The sequence below is a fragment of the Gopherus flavomarginatus genome, chromosome 6 (genome assembly GCF_025201925.1).
Source record: "Gopherus flavomarginatus isolate rGopFla2 chromosome 6, rGopFla2.mat.asm, whole genome shotgun sequence".
Lineage (NCBI taxonomy): Eukaryota > Metazoa > Chordata > Testudines > Testudinidae > Gopherus > Gopherus flavomarginatus.
In genome coordinates this window covers 36,328,543-36,343,325 of record NC_066622.1, presented here as the reverse complement: position 1 = coordinate 36,343,325, position 14,783 = coordinate 36,328,543, and the positions used below count along the sequence as shown (strand labels likewise).

General features: G+C 40.1%; 1 protein-coding gene across 1 annotated transcript in view; it reads right to left on the bottom strand.

The window, feature by feature from the left end:
- NUP210 (nucleoporin 210) overlaps nt 1-14,783 on the bottom strand; it is a 116,011-nt gene that overhangs the window by 52,428 nt on the left and 48,800 nt on the right. The window contains exons 12-17 of the mRNA XM_050957942.1: nt 14,164-14,319; nt 10,299-10,497; nt 8,593-8,738; nt 4,666-4,887; nt 2,056-2,229; nt 362-554 (exon numbers count right to left, since the gene is read on the bottom strand). Coding sequence (XP_050813899.1) covers nt 362-554; nt 2,056-2,229; nt 4,666-4,887; nt 8,593-8,738; nt 10,299-10,497; nt 14,164-14,319 — 1,090 coding nt within the window. The remainder of the gene's footprint in view (nt 1-361; nt 555-2,055; nt 2,230-4,665; nt 4,888-8,592; nt 8,739-10,298; nt 10,498-14,163; nt 14,320-14,783) is intronic.

Genomic DNA, 14,783 nt, shown 5'->3' with positions numbered 1-14,783 from the left:
AAGTGACAGATTTACAACAGGAAGAGCTGTTTACTAAATTTCAGCTTAAAGTACTCCCAATGAAGTCATATTAATCAAGCTGCGGGGCAGAAGGAGAGGGGAGCTTATGCTCAACATCTTTTCCACTTTCATTTTATAGATTTTTAAACAGCCAAGGATTTTTTTTTTTTACATGTAGATTTCTCTTGGAAAAAATTCACACCCGGTTAGAAAACACGCTTTAAAAAATTAAAGGTGATTGAATGTTTTGCAGGTCAGATTATGGAACTCTATTTTCTTGGCATTAGCATAAACATCACTAATTGTAATTAACCCAGTCTTCCTCCAAACAACATAGTGCGTAATCTTAACTGATCTGTACCATGCATTTTCTTCTGACCACTTCCATCCTCTTTTACAGACAGCTCCATCGGCATACTGGGCTCAATGTTGGCTAAGGAAACTTTTGTTGATTCCCAGTTAATACCAAGGGAACTGAAATTATCAAATTTACGCCCCTGCTGGTCAAAAGCAGCCAAGTCCAATACAGGATTGCGATAGTTTGAAACAGGAACCTGAAAAGGAAAAAAAAAATTGGACTGGAAACTGGAGAGATGCTAGGATACCTTTGATCCCTGAAAAACTGTTACATGCAGCAGAATGGCAACTTTCAAACAAAGACATCACCTTGTTCAGTTCCATGAGATTTTTAAGATAAAGTTTTGTCATTAGAACATTTCATAAAAGTAGTAATGGTAAACCAGCCACCAATGAAAAGCCATATTAGATTGTACTTCAACTTTTTTTTGTGTGCCAATGAGTCTACTTATAAAACACTTGAGCAGTCTCTGGATTCTGAAAAATGAAAGAGGTCCGGAGATATTAACTTGTTATTACACACAAGATACATTTCAAGGTTATAAATCTTTCAAAGGGCTACTAATGATATCATAAACTTCAAGTCTGATGCCTGAGGAGTTTGTGACAACAGTTCAACCCAAAACTGTTTTAACAACATGTCAAAATATCTACCTCAAGACATTAAAAAAGACAACAAAGAAAATATATAAAGTTACACATAAAGGCAAGACTTCTAATTTTGTGAAACTAAAATGTTTTGTACTTATGAATGCTGATGCTAGGATGCCATGAATGTCCCATGCTACCAGGGGAGCACAAAAAGTTTTACTCATTTGGATGATGGAGTCATATCTCCTTAACATAGGCATAACCACCAAATAAACACTGCCTATGTATTCTGGGCCAGATTTTCAAGCATGCATTTGATACATATGCCCAAATTCAATGCACAACACTCTCTCCCACACTAATTCATGCACACATGTAGATATTTGTACACAAACAAACAGTTGCGCCTATACAAGTTAGGCACAAGTGCGTTCTTGCAAACATTTTAAAATCTGGCTCTATCGATACAATAAACGTGGACTATCCAGATTAGAATCAAAGGGTATGAGGAACAACTATTGTACCCAGAAAGAGTTGTTAAAGACATATTTTTGTTTAAAGCCAGATAAACAGGGTAGCAGACCTGCATTTTGTTTACATTAAGTTTTCACACAAAAAATACAAAACAAGGATGTTATCAAATACACACCAAGAACAACTGGGAGGTCAGAAGAAGGAAACAGAACAGAATCAAATTTCGCAAGAAACTCATGCATAGCAGAGAGTACATACAAGGGAGGAGCTCCTCTGTCCTTATCCCAGATAACCCATGAAATCTTAGGAGACATCACTCTAGAGGCTCTCTGACAGGGCCACTTGGAGGTCAGAGGACATGACCCACATGCTTTTGCACACACATCCTATTACCTGGTTTGGCCCCTATACACACACTCAAACAATCCCCTTAATACCCCTACATTCTGATTATTCTTGTTCCTAGCACAGGTGGAGTTGGAACTAGTGCTGGTCAGTCAGAACATAGGTGCTCATTATTGCTGCTCTTGCAGCCTGTGAGCACGCCTGTTTTGGGATACTGCCACATGGAGGCACAATTTGCCTTTTAGAGGTGAAATGAGTGGATCGCTCCTGGGTCATTATCAGACTTACCATTTGCTTGTTTTGTTGCAGCAAAGGGCAGGAGAGGTCAAGCTGAGGATTTGCATAAATAGGAGTCAAAGTGAGTCGGGAAGGGGCTGCGCAGATAAATTTCACAACGGCAGGTTCGATGGCTGGAAAAGGGTTGGTAACTGTGGGCTTATTTCCAACTGTTAAGGCAATCACCTGTATGACATTTGGGAAAGTCAATAAGGTAGATGAAAGCAAAGAACAACGGAGTGCAAGCATATTTTACAGGTATAACTATCCTGCTTGAAGCATCTCAGTTATTTTCTGGTATCGAGATAGAATAAATAATATAGGATATGAAGGGCTCATGAGTTCATGCCCCAATCACATTCTATACCATAGACAGACAAGTGAAAAGAATACATTTTAAACGCTGTTCCAGACCATTAACAAAGCACAAATTCTCAGTCCCTTTTCATAGTTATTACTATCTCACCAAACTGACCAGAAGGCTTCTTTCAGAGCTTATAAAGACAGTCATCTGGGGTCACTCTCTCATAAGAGGGAAAGGAAGCCAACAGGGAACTGGGCTGGAGGTCCCGTAGCCACTTCAGCAGCTTCAAAAACGGCATTTTTTTTTCATTTTTTCCCTATAGCTCTCTCTCAGATGATATCAGACTGAATTAAGTGCAGGCACCTTGGATTTTCCCCTTGTTGGCTGCCTACGAATAATTCCTATCAGCTATTGGTGAGAATTATTGCAATGCCATTTAAATTAGACCATTTCTGTATCATGAAGGTTCCGAATTATATACCTCTACCCCGATATAACGCAGTCCTTGGGAGACAAAAAGTATCTCACCGTGTTATAGGGGAGACCACATTATATCAAACTTGCTTTGCCCCTCCCATTCCTTGTTCCCTGACCGCCCCCACCAAAGACTCCCCATCCCTAATCACTCCCAGGACCTAACTCCCTACCCAGCCCCCCTGTCCCCAAGACTGCTCCGACCCCTATCCTCTCACCCCCACTCCCCGACAGGCACTCACTGGCAGCGGTGGGAAGCGGAGCAACCCAGAGCCAGTCCAATCCACTCCGCCAGCTCCCAGCCGCGGTGCTCTGCTTCCTGCTGCCGGTGAGTGCGGGGAAGTTGGGGAAAGGTTCCCCCTTCACACACACACCGCGCACCAGCGGCAGAGCAACGCGGCCCCAGCCCGCTCCAGTTTCCTTGCACCGGCTGGGGAAAGGTCCTGCACTCACCTGCAGCGGGAAGTGGAGTGCCACGGCTGGGAACTGGTGGAGTGGAGCTGGCTGGGGCTGGGCTGCTCCGCTTCCCGCTGTCGGTGAGTGCAGGGAGGCTGGGGAAAGGACGCCCCCTGTACTCAACATTGGCGGGAAGCGGAGCGCTGCGGCTGGGAGCTGGCAGAGTGGAGCAGGCTGGGGCTGTGCTGCCCTGCTTCCACCGCTGCTGGGGAGTGTGGGGGTGGATCCCTTCCCCCAATCCCGCTCCCCCAAGCAACATGGCTGGGACCGAGGCAAGGGAAGCAGAGAGGGCTGCTCCCGTGGCCCTCCCAACCCCCGCTAATCCCCCAGGCCACTCGGGGACTGCGGGGCCCCCAAAAGTGCCCGTCCACAGCTCCTGCCCCCCCAGACCCTGGGGCGGGGGCACCCCTGACTGCCCCCGAGACCCTCTGCCTCTTATCGAACCCCTCGTCCACAGCCTGGCCTGGCACCCTTAACATGCTGCTCAGAGCAACATGTCAGAGCTTTACCATGTTGTATGTGAACTTGCATTATATCGGGTCGCGTTATATCAGGCTAGAGGTGTATTTTCTTATAGAAGTTCCCAATGCGAGGGGATAACAGCAAGAAACTGTTTCTTTTGGACTAGGCCTGCTAGATTCAATTGGGTTTTGTGCAGTATACATTTTGGGATGCCAACTACACTGGGTAGTTAATAGCCCTTGGAAGATGATTAGATAACTGGTCAAAATGTAGACAACGGCAAGGCAATATACAAACTGAACAGTGTCTGCAGGCAGGGGAACTCACTTCTACTCCATATTGCAGAAACAGGCGCTAATGGATCTTGGCTGGGTGTGTACCCAATCTTTGAGCATTAGAGCTGGACACCTTCCCATAAGTGACTGGATAAGTGGCATACCAGACTGGTACACCATGGAGAGAACCTGGGACCCCCTTATTGATATTTATTCAGGTCAATGGAGCTACACCAGGGATTAGTTTGATCCAGTATTGCAAGTTAGACTAAAGTGTTAAGTCTCTTCTTAAAATAACCTTTTGCAATTATCTTATTCATCGTAAATACATTCAACAGCAGCTATAAGGATTTATCTGTTTTAATACCTTCCATGATATACAGTTACTATGAACTGGCTTCATACTACAATAAAGCCATTGTAATCCTCTTTATAACAATTTAAAAAATGCTTCACTTTTGACTGACACCACACTGAACAGAGTTCATAAGCAATAGGCAGCCATGTACTTATTCAAGTTACATACTGGCTTATTACAAAAGCTGTTAATCATTTGGAGGCTGTACTTTATCATACATCAATCTGGTTTCTCTTCTCAATTACTCTGCCCAGGATTTGACAGAGAACAACATAAAAGCTTCTGGCACTTACTTGTTCTCCCAGCGTTTTGCAAGATACTCTAACCCAGTGCTGGAAATGATTCCGAGATGTCGGAGGCCCAAATAAAGATAAACCAATACTTTCTGTATCTTCAGCAGTGATGTTCCTAAAGAATTTTGAAGGTTCTTGTACCCATGGTCTTGGTCCACCTTCAAACAACATGTCTTTGGAAGAACCCAAAGTTATCAAGGCAACAGAAGAAGGATCTATAGTCTGGAAATGAACAAAAGTTACACTCATTCATATACACCATAACATACATACATATACATATATATACACAGATTTCAGCATTTTATATATATATATATATATATTATATATATATATATATATATATATATATATATATATATATATATATATATGAATGACACTGAAATCTATCAGGTGACCATACTTTATGTGAAAATTTTCTCATTCTCAATGGAAGAGCCGTTTGATTATCATTTCTGTTTAGCCGATGATCTGTTCTACCAAAACTTTTATATATATGGTTAATTCAGAATGCAGCAGTACTAAAATGATTAGCAACAATTAAAAGTAAACTTTGCTCATTAGGGCTATGACCACAGTGCCTTAGGAACCCTCTTTTTCCTTCTATTGATGATAATTCTCCAATCTCTCCTTCTTATGTTAACTGAGTTACTCCAGAGGGAAGAGATTCTGAGTAAAATCCTGTTCCCATTGAAGTAAATGGCAATCTTCTCATTGATTTAAATAGGGCCAGACTGTACTCTCTATCTTTTGAAACCCTTCTGGTTGATTAATCTCCCAGGTACAGCTGTTCTTCAGAACCTGCATTATATACCCTGACTTTATTTACCCTACTAAATGAAACAAAGGTCTCACTTCAAAATGCTACAGGAATATTGGAACAAATTCTGCACTGATTTAAATCCTAGCCCATCTCGTTGACATTGCCTGCAGTGGAAATCAACACGGAAATTGGTTTGACATTTTTAATATACAAAGAATCATCTGTTTCAAGTATTCCACAACCTGATGTTAGTAAGACAGACCAACACTGATCTGGACATAGGATGACTCAATTCTTTCTGTGAAAATTCATGTATGCTGCTTGGAGGAACATAGTTATAAATGCTGGGCACAGACTAATTTTCACTCAACCCTCATAGGTTATTCTCATTGCACAGACATCCACATGTTGCCAAAACTGTAAAGTTTATTCATTCATGTGCTTTTGCCCTGTCCTTGGCTCCTAACTATTTGTCTTCCTATTGCAGGGATTCTTCCACTTTTTCGCTCTATGGACCACCTCATAAGAGACATTCCAATGCAAGACAACTCCTCCCAACGTCTCACCCCTCATTTTTATATCCAAAAATATTTCATTCTTCAGATGGCAACAACAAAGAAGGGTACTATAGATCACTGTTTGAAAACCACAGTTCTAAGGTCTTTCTAAAGTTCCTGTCACTGTGCTATCTAAGCACTGGCCAACAACGAAAAGATAACAGAGTAATCCCTAAAGTAATCTATCCTCCCCCTTCCATACACCCTTGTTGCCCCCAGATGGGATGCACTGATGTCATATCTGTAATACTTCTAACGAATAGATAATATCTTAACTCAGTGGGAGAGAAAATCTTTTATTCTGTTCTGTATAGCTCAACATCCTCCTATCTGAAAGATGTGCAAGGATCTCCTCTTTTTTTAAAAGACTTCTTTGATCTGATATGGAATCCATTTATGTCTTCTGTTAAAGGCTATATTTAATTTTCCCAAACCTGATGCATTCCATTTTGTAATCTCAATCTGTGTATTTTAGCACCACCAAGAAATGAAACACTCACTCTTCAACTGATGCAATTCATATAATTTTTTTCCCAGTCGAATGGACTCCTCATCCCCTTGTTAATACAATACCTATATTCACTTTTATAAACTCTTACATGTCAATTTAATCTTCTGAATTTACTATCTATGCTGTGTTCAATCTTCAGACACCCAACAGCTTACCTAGTTAATAGATAAAGAACTGAAAATGTACAGCATCTCTGCCCTATAAAACTGTATTGAGTTAGATTCTTTTTATGTAGTACTCAGAGCTGAATTTAGAATACTTTATAAAAGTAAAACTGCAATAAACATAGCTAGTAATTAAGATGATGGAATGATTATTGGCAGAGGCGAAGTAGAGTTCAGGGGATGGGAGTGGGACAGAGAAGCAAATAGGCTCTTATTTTATTTATTTATTTTATTTCAACTATGTTAGTCAAGTATACTGGGTTAAGGCTGACTACTGTGTATTTCCAAATTGATCCCCACTTTCAGACTGTTGGACAGAACTTGCCCTTGTCCATAAATACAAAATTAGTGTTTTAGTTCCATACTGGTGAAACAGGATTTCTTTTACTCTGATCAATGCTGCAGAAAAAACTCTTGGACAGAATGTGAAATCATCGTTAGACGTATGCAAATTTATTTATTCCAGATTCTGAAACACTACTATCTTGACATGCAGTAGTGGTAGCCTCTGCGGATTCAGTCGTTGGTATCTAGTCATGAAGCTGACACACTGTCCTATGCTTCTTATTCATTCCTTGGACTTTGAACACTGTCCTTTAAATGAGGTTCTTATTTCACTTTGTAACCTGTCCAATGGTGAAACACATTTTAATTGTTTGCAAGGAAAACGTACTCAGTTCCACAGACTACACAGGCCACCAGACTCTGCCTTTTATGCCAAATAATAGTTGTGTGTGCTGTGACTATAGGGGTAATAGGCTACACTTGCTTCTACCTGCTGCAGTGGCCATGCAATTGTGACTGGTCTCATTGCTAGCTTATTAGGCCAATCATTAATCATTTTAAACAGACAGCTAGATACAAGGAAGGCTTTGAACCTCTCACCACTTCAAAGTTTACTGATGAATAACTAATTAATTCAACAGTTAAAATATTTTTCTCCAAAATGTATATGATTTCAGAAAGATTCAATTTCAACCTTGTACTGTGTGTTATCATCTAGCAGCATACTTTTGCCATTTAATTCACCTAATAGCACCTTCATCTCCCAGGATTTTATATTACTCTTACTGAGATCTGCAATACACTGCCTTTGCTTCATTACTGTGGTTTTTATATTTCCTTTTTGAAGTGAAGATAACCCTGGGAAAATTTAGTACAGGATTCATGAAAGTTAGAGACTAGCAAAACTAGCTAAAAACAGGAGTAATCTGAACAGCATGTGCACTCAAGTTCTCCTACTCTCACATGAAATGTCCCTAGCTTCTGTTTGCCAGAAGCTGGGAATGGGTGACAGGGGATGGATCATTTGATTACCTGTTATATTCATTCCATCTGGGGCACCTGGCATTGGCCACTGTCAGAAGAGAGGATACTGGGCTAGAGGGACCTTTGGTCTGACCCAGTATGGCTGTTCTTACGTGTTCTTATATGCATCATTCTTCCAGCAAATTCACGCTCATGCTGACAGTATCCCCTGCTATTCTAGTCCTAAGTCTTTTCTTCAGTCCCGTCTATCTGTGATTGTTTTCAGATAGCACCAAACTCACTTTCATTTCTGAACTAAGGGAGAAACAGAAATACAGTGCACTAACCCACTACAGAATTCTACCAAGTCCTTTGTTTGGCTTTGGGCACTGATTTGGCCAAGAAACATCTCAAAGACATCAGGTAAGTTGTGGTACAGAAATCAAACTGCTTGCAGTAAGTATTGGCCCTGATTCAGAAAAGTACTTAAGCCACTGGTACTTAAGCACATGCTTAAGAGACATGATTACCTGAATTGGGACGTCCCCAGTCAATGGACTCTCTCATTTTCATATACTAGCACATAACATCAAATCTCAGTTAAAATTTAAATGAATTTTCCAAGAGTAGACTGTTTTAAGAGCATCAATTAGAGAGAGTATCTTACTACAGGCTTACTTTTAGTGGTAGGTAGGCAGCAATGGTGATGCTAGCACTAAGGTGGACATGACCATGAGTGTAACTAACAACAAGTGTTGTGTATCCTTCAGCCTCAGCTTTCACTCTGACTCCACTGCAAAAATCAGAACTTGGCTTAAGTCTCCCTGTCAAAAAAAACCCAAACAAATAAAAAGTAAACATTTGGGGAGAATAAGCGAGACATTTTAATACAGATTTAAATATAGCTTTCTTGACAGTATTACGTTGGTGCTAGAAATATACAGGGAATATGTACAGATAATTTCAGTGCCTGCATGGAGGAAATGCAATACCCATAGCTCTACTGAATAATGTATTGTCATTAGTCTCAAAACAGTCACCTTATGAAACATACAAATTTATTAAACTTCTTTTTCTTCCAAATTTTTCTAAAAGGACATCAGTATTCTCTTTGGGATACAGAGTAATATAATTTGCTCTTTTTTTAGCAGAGTATTTTTCCCTTGCTGTTCTAAATTGAAACTGGCTTGTAATTAAGCCAAAATAAAATGCATGGTTAAAACAATCTTTACTGCACAGAGCATGATGTATTACCTACGTTCAAGTTAATGATCAAGTTCTAAGTTTTATCTAGGGGAAATGAAGTTGTCAGTTTCATGGCATGTGCCTGTTTGCTGACCCAGGTGTTTTGTGGGGTTTTCTTTTCTTCTCTCTCTTTTTTTGGGTTTGACTGGATTTTTTTTTTTTAAACAGAACAATGGCAAATAAGGTACATATACAAACTAAGTAGAATGACATTTAAAAGAGCTGCCTCTTCAGCAAGCAGACACTGTAAGTCTAACAATAACTGCTTTGGCTGGCTCAATAATACAACACAAGGAAGAACTATCTAACAAGAAGCAGGCTAACAAAGGATTGTGAGTGCAAGGTAATCTGATCCAGCAGACACCAGATGACAACAAAGTTGCTCAGCCTGTTAGCGCAGAAGGATTCATAAATGGCAAATTTAGAAGAGCTTGCACATTCCATATTCTGGTCAGACAAGTGCTATAATGGCAGAAACAGCTGGGGAAGCACCTGAGGAAATGCACTGCTTAAAACGGTAAGCTTCAGAAGGACAGTCCTTTGGCCCTGCTTCAATGATTGCAGTGAATGGAATTTAAGAAATTAATATCCTCGTCCCCCATTTCTCCCAGAAAACAAGCAAACAATCAGATGAGTGAATGGCTTAATAGAACTGAAAAGGGAACTTTATGCAAATTTGGGCATGGTATAATAAGTGAAAGAGTTTGGTATCTTCACATCAGCCAGTGTGACTCCCCAAAACCTCACATAATTGGTTATCTCTGGTGAGTAAACCATCAGGTCTGTTACAGTATGGACTTCGAAAAAACAGTGGAAAGGTCTGGGGTAGAGCAGCGTGTATGTGAGTCTGAACATTCCTCAGTGTACTCGGCTTATTTGTTGCGAGATATTTTGGTATCCTTAAATGCTAAAAGAAAGAAATAAAAATGCTATTCCATTAAAAAATAGTCATCTTCAATATACAGAAATGCTGGACTACTGTGGTCTCTGTATATGCAGTTGGACATCTCTCTAGTAATCTGCCATGAATCCAATAAAACAGGCCATTACAAGTAGGTGAATGATCTATATTTGTAACATCTCTATTTGTCTTGTAACCTGAACTGAATACATAGGGTTTTGTTGTTTTTTTTAATCACCTTGGAGCGATTTGAAGACGCCGCGGTTTTCTACCTCCACGACTAAGTCGAAATGTGAACAATCGCTCAGTGTGATCATCTCACTGGTTTCAATATTCACTAGGCCATTAATCCTCAAGGGCAGCTCCAGTATCTGACCCACACGTGCTTCAACTTGACACGGCGTGAACTCCATGCCACTAGGTTCAGTTACATATACCTGAGAGAGACAAGGAAAAACAATAAGGTAAGACACAGCTACATAAGGAACTAGAAAGAAAGTTTAAGACTCAGTAATTACGTGTTCCCCCCAAAAAACCCCTCTCAAGGACACCTCACCACAGTCAGTTTCCCTCTGAGAGATGAGGGTTAGAAACAACAGTCCAGAGCCCCAACAATGCTGTTACCCATAACTGCCAGGGAAAGGTGCGAAAGAGTGACTAGAAGTGTTCTGTAAAATTTTAATGCTCTGACAGATGAGATCTTTTCATGAGTGCATTGAAACTGCACCTATTTTTATGCACTCTATAATCTGTTGCCTATTTTATTCTGGGATTATTTTAAAATGTTGGACCTTTCCCCCCACATTAAGACACTACCACAGATTCCGAGAGAGGAAGTTTCTGAGCTGAAGTTCCACTGGTATAAGGACCTGAGCCAATCCCATTGAAGTCACTGGGAGTCTTTTAATCAGTTTCAATGGGCTTTGAATCAAGAAAGGAGATGGCAGCACTGTATGAGGGAAATGCTGATGGGGGTTTATATTATTTTTTTCTATAACTAGTTAATAGACTCTAATTAAGAGAGCCTTTTTTCAATAGTGTATTTATAAGAGATTGTCAAGAATGCTCAGCGCTTGGTATAGTTTGGGTTTTTTTGGTACAATCGCGAAAATCTCAGTAACTAAAATGACAAACTTTTATTTATGCAGGTAATCCTTACATGAGAGGGGACAAAGAGTCCTGTGGCACCTTATAGACTAACAGACGTACTGAAGCATAAGCTTTCGTGGGTGAACACCCACTTCGTCAGATGCATGATGTGAGAAGCACCTCTGACCTCAAAAGGGTTACGTGTGTAAGTAAGAGAGGCAGCATCAGATCCTAGGACTCTAGATGGTCTGAAATGATTAATAGAATGTTTAAAGACATTATCTGAAGTGTAGAAGAGCAGGCCCGTGAATAGTATTTGTTTGTTACTCCGATTTGTTACCTTCTTGCTAATGTTAAAGAAACCATCACAGACAGATTGTAACACTTCATAACCGTTGCTGTGATCAAAGCTTTTCATTTGCAGCATCTTTAACTTTTTAAACCATCTGCCAAAAGCTTCAGGGTAAATTGTTAGACCATATGGTATGGTGTTAAAACTGCAATCCTCATGGAACATAAACGACTATTATTATAACTTGCTTATCAAGGTCAGCAGATAAAGCTCCTACCCCAAACACTTCAATTTATTCCAAACAGAACACATAATGTTTAACATGTTCGCAGAGATATTTAGTACCTTCACACGATGCTCATTTTGCTCAATCTATTGCTCTAAAAGCTTGCATGGTAAGAAGCATTTTTTTGAGTTATTATCGTCTATAAACTTTGAATTGTATTTGGAAATAGAGTTTTAATTAAAAACATCATTTCTGAACCTCTTGAAGGCAACTGTCATATTGTTAAAAAGTGACATCTTTGGAACACAGATAATATGGGCACAGTATCACAGAAAGATTGTAAAGTAGCTTCCATCTTGCATTAACACTGGTTTAACAGCCAGATCATCACAGTTTACACATTTAAACACTATACTTAATGTCCATTTAAACTACATTTTGTAGAACTGATGTAGTTAACTTAAAATACATTAAAAGCAAGCTGGTGCACCCTGCAAAGATGTTGCAGATGCACTCTGACCCAGCAAGTTTTTTTTCAAAAGATTTTTCCCCAACACAGTCATATTAAACAAAAGTCTGGCTGCTTAAATAGCTCTCTTTTCATTATGGGACAGTACTAGAGAGTTTGACTAACACATACTCTCTCACACTCTTGCCAGAAGGAGCTCTGAAGCAAACAAGGGTACAGTGTGGAACCTGAAGGATTTTAGCTATGCTGGATAAGGGAAGTCATAAAAGCGATTAGGCATTTTGAGTCATTAGTGTCTGTAATTTTAATTCAGTCAGTTTGCTCCACATCAGCTGCTAAATTATATCCATGCACCAGTTATGCAGGTGCATTCTTCCAAGTCTACAAATGCTCTTCCGAACTCAACTGCCACCTTTTCTTGGAGATGGATAGCAATTTTTTTTTTTTTTTTACAAGGCTCTCAGTTTGACGTAAGGGTGAAAAGTTGCTTGCCAGACTGGGTCTCTCATTGCTTGGCATAAATAAGCATATTCCAGGTGAGGAGTTCTCTATTTATGACCATATTGTACACAAACATACCTGCTCCAGGTCTCAAAATAGTCAAATAAATCACACATAAATTTGCAGCTCTCAATCACCATCTCTTACTTCCACTGCTGGACTTTAGGAGCAAGCTTTTAACCCTCAATTCAGGTTCTCTCTACAATGCTCAGCTTTTTAAAGTTGTACTTCTACTCTGCCTTTTTCAAAAGCCTGCATTCGGGCCATGCTCATGCTTCAGAGGCTGCATTTCGCTAATGCTGATACAGACAAGGGTATGCCCTTTTTGGCCCTAATCCATCTTAAAAAGTTAAGCACATACTTACATGCCATGCTATATTGGGGCTGCCTGTATTCCTAAGAGCACCATGCATGCTACACAACAATCGAATACAGTGAAAAATAACACCATTTTTGAAGTAGGCAGAATGCAGTTATCAAAGTTAGAATCTGACCAGAACAACTGGGGCTACTGCTTTCTCTTTTGTAAAATAAATTAAATAAAATAAAATAATAGGCTTTATCCATTAAATTTATTTTCTATCATTTTTTGTTCAGGATTACTTAATGGCATTGGCCAGTTCTCCATTAAGGAACAAGGCACAATGTAAGTTCCCCCAACTGAAAACCTCCAAAACTGCAAAAATGCTAGGAAAAAGTATTTAAATTCATGGAGATCGATCATAAGCCTCAAGTACGGACTTTTCTGCTCCCCTACTTCTTGTCACAAGAGATTTTCTTGTAGGTAGATTGCGATGCTTGTTCCTAGATTTTTCCCCACTAGGTCACTACCACAAGCAATAATTATTCTATAAAAGCAGTAAGAGTGGGTGTGGGTTTGCAGAGAGGTGGCCAATGCTTCCAAATGCCTCCTGACTCAGGTATATTTTTTTTGTCTCCTGTATCCTTCTGAAGCAATAACCCACTGAAGGAACCATGGTGTCTTTTCTAAACACAGTTTTAGCTTGTTTTGGGATCTGGAGCTCAACTAGGTTTGTTACGTGGGATTTTGTAAAATTCTGGCTTTCTATCCTTGCTGAGAAATGCCCATCCACCTGGATGGTGTCTGCTATCATTCAGCATAAGGGAAAAACAAACTAACTGTTTCTGGTAGGGCAACAGTGCTTTTACTTAGGGTTATCAGGCTGATTGCTTGGCCTGCAGCAAGTGAGTATTTGTTACTTTTTTAATATAAAGAATTCAACTGGGAAAAGCCTTCCCTAGGAGAGAAGGTAAAGGGACAGGCTACATTTCATCGCTGGGACTGACATTAAAATAGTAATTAAAGAGATAATCTGAGAGGAGCCCCCAGTAGCGTGAGCTCTGACTCAGCTTGCCTGCCGCAGGGCATGGATGCAGAATTCTGTGGGACATGTGACCAGGAGTTGTGGTTTAAGAGACACTCTGCTCCTTGACTGACAGCTCTCCCTGCCTTCTCTACTGCTGCTAAGCCAAATTCAGAAGAGACCAGAGAAAATAGTGTTTACCTTCATTTCTCCATAGTGCAGTGGGTTCTGAACATCATTTGCCTGTATAACACTGACACCAATATCACTTCCAGTTGTCATGACTCCTTTGACTGTTACTGTAGCAACAGCCTGGTTAGAATAGGACCAACTGAAATTTCCGCTTCCACCGTGAGCCTAAAACATGAAGGAAAAAAATATTTAATTTGTATTAATATGGTGCCCTGTTCTCTTGGTTACCACCTACTCAAACTTCAGACATAGTACATAAAATGCTAGCCACATTGCGTAGAGTTAAGAATGCTAGCACTGAAATACAATGAAACTGAGGCCCCAACACTTTAAATCAGCAAGGCCAGGGATTAGCAGATTCCTGCCCTTCATTCAATTTCAGATTTATTCACACACATTCATTTTGCTCATCACTGCTGCTAACCTAAATGCCTCTCTCTACCACTGCTGCAAAATTCTAAAGCTCAAAGATCCCTGTGATTAATAGCACCTGCAGTCAGCATATCATTTCACAAGTCAGCACAACGGAGGCCCAGCGTGTGTGATTGCTGTATTTTTCAGAACTCCGATTAATTTTCTGTTGCTGAAAGCCAAAGACAGTCAAGTGGACGTTTTTAGGTCTCAGTGCA